The sequence below is a fragment of the Micromys minutus genome (assembly GCF_963924665.1).
Source record: "Micromys minutus genome assembly, chromosome: 20".
NCBI lineage: Eukaryota > Metazoa > Chordata > Mammalia > Rodentia > Muridae > Micromys > Micromys minutus.
This window is the reverse complement of record NC_137955.1, coordinates 26,964,195-26,976,715: the sequence shown is the minus strand read 5'-3', so window position 1 is coordinate 26,976,715 and position 12,521 is coordinate 26,964,195. Positions and strand designations below refer to the sequence as shown.

General features: G+C 40.7%; 1 protein-coding gene across 1 annotated transcript in view; it reads left to right on the top strand.

Annotated features, from left to right (window-relative positions):
• The window catches only part of TTC23L (tetratricopeptide repeat domain 23 like), a gene marked incomplete at both ends in the record, with an annotated part of 42,870 nt that extends 34,137 nt beyond the window's left edge, over window positions 1–8,733 (top strand). The window contains 3 exons of the mRNA XM_080933748.1: window positions 2,852–2,995; window positions 4,422–4,504; window positions 8,658–8,733. Coding sequence (XP_080789874.1) covers window positions 2,852–2,995; window positions 4,422–4,504; window positions 8,658–8,733 — 303 coding nt within the window. The remainder of the gene's footprint in view (window positions 1–2,851; window positions 2,996–4,421; window positions 4,505–8,657) is intronic.
• Window positions 8,734–12,521: the final 3,788 nt, after the last annotated feature.

Below are 12,521 nucleotides of genomic sequence, written 5' to 3'. Positions count from 1 at the left end.
TTAAGAACATATTTTCTTTCATTAATAAAAGCTTTTCGATGGTACATAGAAGTATTTCTATTTTCTATGGTACATAGTGTAATTCTTGACACTTTTATCAACTCGTGTTTTATAAAAACAAAAGAAACAGTGATTTATGACATTTCTGAGGGCTGAGAAGGTTAATTTGAATCTCACTGCCGTAGAATAACCACAAGTCTATAATTTTTCTTTTAAAGATGAGTCTTCCAGCTTTTAATAGCTCATTCTTGTTATATTGTGATGCAAAGAACATCATGATCTTGTTTATAATAAAATTGCAAAAGCCCGCCTCTTCTAAAATCAGGTGCTTTCTGGAATAACAAGCTCTTGGGAAAAGACAAGAAGAGGAGTTGTGTCCGGGTCATCCCTAATGTATTATGAAGCAGAACTTTGAAACGGTTGCTGTGCCATTCAGGAAAAAGAGCACAGAGCAGGAATCAGCATCTGCTTTGTTAGCTGCTGTGTACCCACTGTGTGGAGCAGTAACTAGCACAAAGTAGGTGCTCAATAATGAGCTCATGAAGTGTCTTCATTGTATTACATGGCTTTTGCTTTAAAGGGGACTTCTTTATTCTTACCAAGTAATTTAAAACTAAGTGTGTGTCACAACTTCAATCAATTTAATTTAGTTTCATTTAAAAGGCAAATACAAAATATTTTGTGTCTGTGCACTATTCACAAAAAATCTGAAAAGCAATAAAACAATTGAAAACAAGCCCATTTACACGGGTAAAAGAAGACGACACTTAGAAGTAAGCTTGGCTAGGTAGGTAAGATATTTTTGAAAACTGAGAAGATAGAGAAACCTTTTAACTATATTTATTGTGCTTTTCTTCTCTAAAATATACAAAGGTATAGAGTTTTGAGTTTCCCGAATTGTTGGCCTTGTTTTCTGAAAACCAGGGTGACATCCTTAGAGATGTGCTGTTCAACAGCCTCACCCCAGGCTCAGGAATATCATAGGAGAGGAGACAGGAAGTTTGTAAGAGCCAGAGGGCTAGGCTCGTAACAATGTTGTGAGATGGTTTTCTCTGGACAGAACCTGTGAGCTGCACTCACGAACTCTCAGAAATGAAACCAGCACAAGACCACACCTGTCCACATACCAACTGGGCAGGCATTCTTAAAGTGCCACCCCAGATGAAGACCTTCACGGTAGTCAGTGGCTGATGAGGGAGGGAGAATCAAGTTTTCCTCACAACCCCCTAACATGTTGTCAGGCCTACATGGTGAAGCTCTAAGCATGTATGCAAATGGAAGAGGTCATGGACTTGAGAGGAGGGTGGGGGGTGCGTGGGAAAAGTTGGAGAGAAGAAAATGAAGGGTATAAATACAGGAAATGCAGCAGACTCGCTTATGACCTTCTCAAAACCGTTGCAATATGAACGCTCTGTTTGGAAGTGGAAATGTTAGGGTTCTTTGGAAAGTCAGTTGGATGGTGTGTTGCTGGGGCAAACCTGTGAAGGACGTTTCACTAAAGTGGACACAGGTGTGAAAGGCTAAGGCCTACTGGGGAAGGAATGGTTTTGCTGAAGCAGACACAGGAGAGAGGACATTCTGCTAAAGGGAGCAAGAGAAAGAACTCGTGATGAAGGATTCCTTGCTAGTGACGTGCATGTATCGGTCAGCCTTACATTGCATAGTTGAGCAGCATTTGTCAGGACGCCATATGCAAGTAGATTGAGCTGCTGCTGCCTTCTGACCTGTGAACTCTGGTTTCCACACAACACAGACAGGAGTTGCTCCAAAGAACTTTTCAAAGTCCACCCTCCCCACCCCCCTGCCTGTATACTTTCTTTTTCACTACCTCAGGTGGGTGGTGGGCTACAAGGGAGGTTAGAGCATTTAAGAACCATCACTAAAAATACCGGTTGAAGAATTAAAGTTACAATGTTTTGTTCAGTTGGGCACCTAAAAGATGATGATTGTTCAATTTAGTTCTAAGGAAATGGTCTGTTTAGACGTTCAAAGTGGATAATTAAGCAATGCCATAAGTGAGGAGTACAGCAATTACTGAAGCTCTTCGCTCCCTCTGAGAAAAGTACATTGGCTATGGGAACACCAAAGGCTGTGGACAGCTAAAGCCATTCAAAGCAGAAAGAACACAGCTGGACCCTCACATTACGTGGCTCCAGGCTGTACTAGAGTCACAGTGATAGGTACCATGGGATTAGTACAAAAACACACACATAGATCAGTGGAACATGACAGAAGACCCAGAGACAAACCTACAACACATAATCTTGACAAAGATACCAAAAACTTGCACTAGAAAAATGATGGCCTCATCAACAAAACTGCTGGCAAAACTGGATATGCCCCCTGTAGAAAACCAACTTGGTTCCATATTTCTTTCCATGAATAAAACCCTTCATGAATCATGTATGGCATAATCTCAATCAAAGGCTTTAATTTAAAAAAAAATAGAACAATAAAATAAATGTGAGGAAGTGGTGATCTTTTGTGAATCTAGGGAAAAACTTTATGGGTGTTGAGTCTTCTAGTCTCTGGCTTTTCTGAAAGTCTGAAAAGTGGAAGAAAGAAAAAATCAGGCCTATGCACTTATAATGTGGAATCCCAACTCTTATAATGTGGGCAATGCGATCATGAGGAAGAGCTTAGCTTTTATCCAGGCCTCTTCCATTGTCTGTAAAGTAAGTACAGTGATGACAGTTATCCACTGGGAACATTAATTCATAGCACGACAGAGACTTGGATGAGTCACCGTAAGTGACTGCTTGTGACTGGCTGTGTCATCGTGAGGTGAGAACATCCTTTCCCAAGATCCACAACTGCCAGCTTGACTTTATTTTTAATGTTTATTCCCTAGGAGGCCTACAGACTGCTAAAGTCTACACTGAATTCTGGCACCTTTGGGGACTGTGGCAAAAATGTAGCTGAAACCTTCTATAACATGGGCAGCATCTGTTTTGCCAAAGGAGAACTCAGAGAAGCAGTTGAGCTACTGAGGAAGGTGAGTGAAAAAAGGCAAGCTTGGCTCAACTTCATTACATTTTCTTCATGGGATTACTAGAAGCAGAATGTGGGGAATGGTGCGTGTATATATGTATGTGTTTTAGTCAGGATTCTCTAGAGGAGCAGGACTGACTGATAGAATGAATGTGTACACACACACACACACACACACACACACACACACACACACAGGGATTTATGATTAGAGTGGCTTAAACCTCCAGCTAATCCCACAATGGCTAGCTATGACTGTAACGTCCGAGAATCTCAGTATATGGGGCTGGATGTCTCGTTTGGTTTTGGATTGTGCTGAGATCCTGAAGAAGTATGCCCTAAAGCTAGGGGAGAGCTGCCATTGAGAGTGAGGGCAAACATGTTTTCCACCTCGAAGACCCAGATTAAAGGTGGGCTTCCCACTTCAAATGATTTCCTTTAAGAAATGAAAGAAAGGCAGTTGGAGAGATGGCTTAGTGGTTAAGAGCACTGATTGCTCTTTCAGAGGTCCTGAGTTCAATTCCCAGCAACCACATGGTGGCTCAGAACCATCTGTAATGAGATCTGATGCCCTCTTCTGGTGTGTCTGAAGACAGCTACAGTGTACTCACACATATGAAACAAACAAACAAACAAACAAATCTTTAAAGAAAATAAAACCATTTTTAAAAAAGAAGGAAGGAGAGGGAGGGAAGGGAGGAGAGAGAGGGAAGGGAGGAGAGGGAAGAGACGGGGAGAGAAGAGAAGAGAGAAGACCCTCACAGGTACTTTCAGCACTATGAGAGATTCTGGTGAGCATGATTTTGTCTCTGTGTGTGGCCCAGAAACTCCGAGTGATAGCCTGGCCCAGTCATGTTGCTTACCACACTTACTTTCTCCCTTTGGGACGATCACAGCCCTTTATTGCCTGATGTCCAGTGTCTTGAAAATCAGTTCATGCACTTTGTATGCTTTCTATAGGCTGTTTGAGATAAAGATCAAATCTGGTTCTACTATTCTATTTTATATGGAAACACTTAGCAGCAATAGAATTTCAAGAAACTTGCCTAAGAGTAAAGTGGTCAGCATCAGAATAGAGGGCAGTTCTGAGAGGCATGTGGACTTTGATTGTGTTTATTTACTTTGACTTATTTCAAAAATCCTACCAGAAACCACTGCTGTTGGCATGTCTGAAGGAGTGATTCCATCACTTTGGGGTCTTGTTACTTTGGTTGTCTGTAGCAACAAGGGCAGTAGAGTGGATTTTGTATGTAGTACATGGAGCACACAGAACATAACTAGAACCCTCAGTGCATGCTGATTTGCTTTTTGGATAGAAACCAACAGACTTGTCACACCCCCAGTTCCCTAGTCTGTTTCTGAATTGGGTTTGCATTGATGTGTCTACTCTGAGTCTCGTTAACCTGCTATGTTTCTCACTTCACCTGTAGTGTCTGATGATTCAGAGTCTCATCTATGGAAGTGAGCACGTTAAGAGCATAGAGACTAAAAGCCTCCTTTCCCTACTGCAGAGGTAAGTTCTGAATCTGGATACAAGCCATGTCATCACTGTGGGTGTATAAATATGTCTGTCTCTGATTCAGGCAGGTATCGATGACTTACCTAGTAAAGCAAAAATTCTTACCATAGTTATGGATTTTCTCAGATTCTATACTGGGAATAATCAATTGATCTCTTAATATCTTAGGACCGGAATTATAGGCATTGGTTAATTCTATACAGTGTATTATTTCTTCTACAATAACATTAAGCATATTTCTATGTTAAACATTTTAGCCAAATCAGGGTCTTTTCTGACTGCATGATGGACACAATATTATAGGAGCATGGATTTTTACCAAGTCAAATAAGTGGGTACTTTAAAATTATTTTTCTCATTGACTATATGCAGGTCTCTAAATTTATGGCAGTTGTTTGAGGCAATTTAGCATGTTCAGATTCCCCTTTGATGCTTAGATTTAAGGCAAAGAGAATGATGGTTGGCAGAGACCTGCTGTGTCCTCCTTTCTTATGCCATTGATATTTACATCTCAATGCAATCTTGAACTCAAATTGTCCCCTAACTGTGTTAGATGTTGACTAAAACCCTCAACTGAGCTAGGTTCTGCTTAAAAAGGGTTTCATCTAAACTTCCACAACTGCCCAAAATGAAGCTCTCATTTGACAGAACAAAGACCAAGCTTCTGAAGATTTTCTCTAATCCATAGTCTCAGAGATTTGGATTCAAGTAAATATGACCCTAAGGGTTGTATGATTTTCAAAGAGAGTTCTCTGACAAAATGAGTGTCATTATTATTGGGTGAGGTTAGGATTCTGATTTCAGTCACCAGAAATGGTTCCTAGTCAGTCCAGTCTAGTCAGAGACATGAGCTTTAAAAACGGCTGTAGCCCATTCTATCCACACCAGTCTTAGTAAGCCACATCTGAGGTGGGTGCTGAAGAAAGCTATTGCATACTTACTACCATCTGGAGAATTAGATTCTCAGCCCCTTCCATGACATTCAGGTTAGGGGTACAGAGAACCAGCCTCACAGAAGCGTCCCACTTGCAAGTGTGTGTACACAAAAGCATATTTCTTAATCAAAACAGAAAGCATATGACAAACTAGAATATTGATCTTTTATTTCTGACTCACGTATGTTTTTCTCTCAGGATAAAACTGAAGCTTAGATGTTTGGGTATTTTGTTTAAAAAACAAACAAAAAACAAAAAACCAAAAAACCCACAAAGTTTGCCCAGGAAGAGACAGATCTGGAATCTACCACGTCTCTCTAATGTCAGAGTCTGGCTTCTGAAGGCAGAAGTCCAGCTTCTACTCTAAAAACAGATTCACAACTCAAGACTCCAACTCTCAGATCTCTCATCTTAGAGAATGAACTTAATGCCCATAGTCTGGAGCTATGCAACACTATAATAACCACACTTCCCTCGACGAATGGGCGTTTCCCTCTCACTTCTGCATTAATGAGACCATAAATAATTGCCGGGTTCAGGAAAGCCTTTAATATTAAATATTCTCTTCTCTTATTGTCAGTATCATGATAAAATATCAATACTGATAGTAATTTCTTTTCTGAAGAGTAGACATAATTTATTGTAATGTTTAAACAAGTTATATATATATATATATATATATATATACACATATATATATATATATATGGCTCTATTACTGTTATATATTTAGAATAGGGTAAGGAATACTCAGAGTAAGATTTATGATTTTAATCCATTTTACCACTTGGGAAGTACATGAACCTGAGCAAATCATTTGCCTTTTGTGAGCTTTGGATTCTTCATTACTAATGTGCAAATATCAGTCTATCATGAGTTAAGCAAATTCCTGTCTATACATGCATATTCCAGTGCCCAGCAGAGTATGTGCTAAATCGATGTTAGCAAAACATTCCTCCCTCCCCTTCCTTATAGAACACTCACTGCCTCTTACTTTTTAGACAAGTCAGGATCATTGAAAGTAAGAGTAATTGTTAGCCAGAATCACCATATTTTGTGTTTGAGATTTTGACATTCTGTACCTTTTATGTTTTGAAATTGTCAATAATGAAACAAAGCAAAAACAGCATGCAATTTCAGAGAACCACAGAGCTCTTTCTTCAAAATTGGGGCAAAAATTCTACCCAGCTTGTATCCAAACAATAGGAAGCTCAGAACTGGTGGAATGGCTCAGTAGGTTAGGGGGACCTGCTGCCATGTCTGCAGCCCTAAATATGATCTCTGGGACCCACGTGGTGGGAGAAAAGAATAGACTCCTCCAAGTTGTCCTCTGAACTTCAAATGTGTGGCAGAGCGCACACACACACACACACACACACACACACACACACACACACACACACGTACACATGGGGAGGGGGGACCCACAACTGACCAAGTTTAAAGAATAGGTGACCGTCGAGTGCTTAGCACTAAAGGAGATGTCCACAGATGCCCCCTCTTCACAGGGCTCAGGGCTCACTGTGGAAGAGGGAGCAGAAAGACCATCGGGGGCAGGTGGATGACTACAGGGAAAAAGTGTCCTCTGTGTACAGCAGTTGTCTGTATGGACTCATAGTGGTTATGGCAAGTTCTTATGCTCGCGATCCGTACAAGTCGAAGGTACACATGTAAAATTATGTAGCCAACAGCAGAACTCTAAGGCTTTAACAAAAGAGGAAATGAAGTCAGCTGGGTGGGTAAGAAGCGAGGTGGATCGGAAGGAGAAAGAGACAAGATGGCCAAAATACAATGCACTCTCCAAGAGTTAATAAAATGCACCTCTAACTCTGTAAAGGGAGAAAGCAAGATAAATGGAGCGAATATATTTATTTTCTCAGTAGCTTCAAGGTGACAAGTGCCTGAAAATGAGGAGAAACTGGGGGACTTTTGTGGACACTAATCCAGATGCCAGGCAGTCTAAGTTCCTTTAAGTGCTTGATCAGATTCCTGCTCTTTCACTTTATAAAGAATCTGGCTTTGAAGGGTTTCCATCTTCATATAGAGAGGCCTCACAGCAGGTTACACTCCCCTACCCATTTTACATGGGGTAGTTGCCAAAACCCAGATGTCCAAAAGCAGTGCAGGGACAGCTCTTTCTACTTCAACCTCTCACTGGAACAGTGAGTCCCAGCTGTTCTCTTGTTCAGTGTGCTCTAGTGTGCTTTGTGACACCTCCTTCAGGAACTCAGTGAAGTACTCAGTGGACTGCCACAGCCAGCAGCCTGAGTTCTTGTCTTGTGGAGGCTCTGCACAGAAACCAGAGCAGAACGGGCTGCTTGAGGCAGGAGCTAACTCCCGAGCAAAACAACAGCTACAAAGGCATTGCGTAGGATTTCAGTGCTTAGAAAAGGCAGAGAAAACTTCATATTTGTAAAATAAGCCTGGAAGTTGTTACGTTTCTGCCTATTCATTCACAAATCACCCATAAGTCAAGTTTAATCATTTAGTCATAAATTCAGTTTAATCATTCATAAATCAAACTCAAGTACTAAGTACTCAATGTGTTTAAGAGACTTCTCTTCCAGAACAAAATACACATAACCCGTTTGAAATTACTCCGAAGTATGCTTTCAAGAGAATTATAAATAAAAACGATAGGGAATAAATTGTGAAGCCAAAACTGCGAGCGTAAACTGCGGGCAGGAAGGGTAGGGAGCCTTCAAAGTAGGTAGATGACTGAAACCACAGACTGAAAAGGAGCCAGAGAGTTGTTGTTTCTCAGGAAAGCAAGTAGTCTTGAGTTGTTCTACTTAAGTAGAGCACGGGTTATAGCAAGCTGGGGATAAACTCGGGGTGAAATATTAGGATCATACCGTGGGGCTTTCATAAACTAAACTAAACTTTTAGATTTATATAGAAGGAGGCTATCTTATTCATGCCTTCAAGATCCGCTAAGAACCTCTTAAATAACAGGTACAGCCATAGGTACGTCACAGGTAAGCAAGATAAATAAGACATTCACAAGCTGTCAGAGGTAACCATCATAAATAAACTAGGGTCAGTCACCGCTAGGGGGCAGCCCTCCATGCAAGAAAGAGCTCAAAGAAACAGTAAAATATAGAATGTGTGTCCCAGATTAGAGCCCGCTATGCGATGAGGCTAAAAATGAGACAGTAGCTATAGGACCCAGCAAAGCCTTCATGGTGCAACCATTGAGCTGTTTCCCAAAGGGCAAGTTTATCCAGATGGAAAAAAGAAGCCACTCCAGGAAGAAAGAAAAGTGTATGCAGAGACAGAATGGAATGAAGGCGGGCAGTGCCTGGAAGGAACGTACGTACTTAGCTCTTTCACAGTCTTGCTGCCGTTTCTAATAGGGGATGCTGACTCCCAAGAGATGCACACAGGCTACCTGGGGAGGGGGAAAGAACTGTGGTCGAAACCAACTGAGGTCGAAACAGGTTCTTCACTGTAACTCACAGGATTTGGAATACACTACATCTGCTCCTTCCATCTGCAGATTAAGCTGTTATTTTTAATGCTGTATTTCTATGAACCTAAATTCTGAAATGGTCAGTGATTTAAATTTTTGCAAATGAAACTTTATATTATCTTAGGACCAAAATAGACTAAGTTGGTCTTGTTGAATTCAAAGGGTATAGGATATGGTTGGTCTGAGTGTTCAAGAATGCCTTTGTAGTTTGGTAAAGAATTTGGGTTCTTCTTTAGAGCATGATGAAGTCTTAGGACAATAATTATGTCAGCAACCAACCATTTATCTGATCATAGAGAGTTGACTTGACCAGGTCCTGGTGAGCTAATTGTCTCTTATGACTCACAGTGGTTAAGGGTATATAAGGGTAGCTCAAATGCCAGACATCGGGGCAGCTGCCTATGGTCTCAGCTACTTGGGAGTCAGCATTGGCAACACAGTGGGCTACAATTTGAGTGTAGCTCTAAAAACGGAGGCCTGGGTTCAAACCACGAATACTTTCTAGTTATATCTAATCCCATTTTCCTGGTCTATAAAGTAAAGTTGAGTACTATACTTATGTCAGGGTGGCTGTGAGAAACCAATGGAGCACTTGCAAAGCATTCGCCTACAGTGACCATGTTCTAAACCGACAGCCATGTTTATTATTGTGACTTCATCATCTTTTGGCTAGAGCATTGATGCTTAAAGCAAATGGGAACAGGGGACGGCTGCTTGAGAAAGCTAACACTAATCTCATGGGCAAAACATTTTGTTGGTTCACGTTCAAATGGGATCTAGAGCCCATGAAAACAGAAAAGGAAACATAATTAGAAATGAACACTTAAACCCAAGGAAGGGACTGACTATACTTAGTGCAAATCAATGCTGACAACAGAGGACTTTGGACAGGGGAATCCTGCCACCGTGTGGCAGCTCGCTGGCTCACTCGCCTACCAGTCAGTCCTCAGATCTTTGCCCACCTCTGATTTAGTGTAGCCCTTGAGCAGAAGGGCATCTGTGCCTGTTTCCTCTGTTAACATTATCTCTTGTTACTGACAAGGTAACTAAAGCCATAGCTATTTGGTTTTTTGAAATATTTATTTATTTTATTCAAGTAAGTGCATTGTAGTGTCTTCAGACACAGCAGAAGAAGGCATCAGATCTCATTACAGATGGTTGTGAGCCACCATGTGGTTGCTGGGAATTGAACTCAGGACCTCTGGAAGAGCAGTCAGAGCTCTTAACCACTGAGCCATCTCTCCAGCCCCCAACTTCCTGTATCTTATGTAGCCTGATAGTAGTCAGAGCATGAAACAGTCTGTAATGAGATTATACATTTAAAACCCAAGTCCCACTCCTCCACTGTTGGTGGGGTTGTAAACTGGTACAACCACTCTGGAAATCAGTCTGGTGATTCCTCAAAAAATTGGACATAGTCCTACCTGAAGACCCAGTTATTCCACTTCTGGGGTATATTCTATATACCCCAAAGATGCTCCAACATACAATAAGGACACATGCTCCACCATATTCATAGCAGCCTTATTTATAATAACCAGAAGCTGGAAAGAACCCAGATGTTCTTCAGTAGATGAATGGATACAAAAATTGTGGTATATTTACACAATGGAGTACTACTCAGCCATCAGAAACAATGACTTTATGAAATTCCTTTGAAAATGGATGATGCATCTAAAGAATATCATCCTGAGTGAGGTAACCCAGTCACAAAAGAATAGACATAATATGCAGTCACTGATAATTGGATACTAACCCCAGAAAGCTCTGAATACCTCAGAAACAACTCACAGGCCATATGAAGCTCAAGAAAAACAAAGGCCAAAAAGTGAAAGCCTCAGTCCTTCTTAAGAAAAAATAAAAGTGTATAGCACCCTCTAAGAGTGTGGTACTCCTGGACCTTAAATCATTAATAACTCAAGAGCTAAGAAGATAGCCTTGTTGCAATTTTTGGTATTTAAAAATCATTAAGTTTAATCTTTACACCCCAAGAAAACTTTGACTATTTCCATGTTACGTTCTGTTCTACATGTACTTTATGCTTATGGTAACTAGTAAAATTTCAATGTATACTATCAAACCTTTAAAAAAATCAAGTACTGACAAAATATATTCATATAGTTTTATGCCAAAATGCTTTAAAAATTTGTACATGTTTCTCTGTTTTTTTAAAAAATAAAGTTGTAAGAAAAAAAAAAGGATTTGGAAAAAAAAAAAACCCACGTTTCTTGTAAATTGTGTATCAGATCTGTGGAATATAGTTACTCCATGCCTCCAAGGGCTATGAAGTCACCCTGTGAAATGGGAACATAGAAGCATTAATAGCCAGAAACAGGCAAGGTGGGCCCTCTTGGGATTTGAATTTCTGTGCCCATCAGAAATTATTTGAAAATCCTCAAGTACACTGGATAAATTAGATAGGTTTTCCTCGGCGGCAGGTTAAATGCAACCCAGATAGATATGATACCCAGACTTAGCCATCTAAGTCCAGGGAAGAGCTTTGGTCTTTTGGGTCAAATCCAAGACTCCAGTCCTATTTTGGATTTGGTTAAACACCCATTCAACATAGTTAAGTATGGTAATGTGAAGTCATACGACACTGTCCTAGCTTTAGGATGAGCTTTCAACACTGATAAGGCACTGATGTGGTGTTGGTGGAAGGGGTGGCTGTTATCAGAGGGAACAAAAATAAAAATGCTTTTCTCCTTCATTTCCAGGTCTTTCTCATGTTATCAGGGACAGAAACCTCTACATAAGATAACCAACAATAAAAACAACCTTGTTGCTAACCAAACTTCTAGAGCACAAAGTATGTTAATCAGCATAGACAGCAGCAACAGAGCAAATGTGGAAGTGTTTTTTTTTTCTTTAATTAAAAAAAAAGATTTATTTATTTATTATATGTAAGCACACTGTAGCTCTTCAGACACACCAAAGGAGGTGTTGGGAGCCACCATGTGGTTGCTGGGAATTGAACAGTGCTCTTAACCACTGAGCCATCTCTCCAGTCCCTCATTTCTTCTCTTTTAAACTAAGGGCTCTAAAGATTCTTGAGGAAAGAGTTCCATCTCACAGTCGTGCTGGTGGGCTATGTAAGAGCTGTTAGAAACCAGCTCTTGATCTATAACCTGGCAGAGAAACCCTTTAGCGATGCTTTGTTCAGGCTGTGCTCAACGCAGCTGGTCTCTGTCACCTCCCATTTCTCTCTGCTAACTGTAACTCAGTTACGTCTTGACTTCTCATCTAGATACTGTGGGTTGAACAGAACCACGTGCTGAGAGAGGGCTCCAGAACTGCACCTCAGTCTCATGCCTTACTAAGCAGTTTATCAATGAACATCCTAATAAACTGGAAGTGGTCTGAGTCACAGCCTGTTCAAGGCTACTGAAACTGCTTTGTGAGTAATGTTTGAGGCTCCTGAGAAGTCAGCCCTGATCTGATCGTTTGTTAGAATCAGAAAGGACCTTATTTTATAAATGACCTATGGGTAGGAGAAAAGAGATCATGGGGTTTGTGTAAGGGTAGCTTGGTAGTTACTCCTGGATTACAGATGGGCTTCCAGAACTCAAAGACTTTGTCTTTGGGAAACTCAGTGTCTCATTAC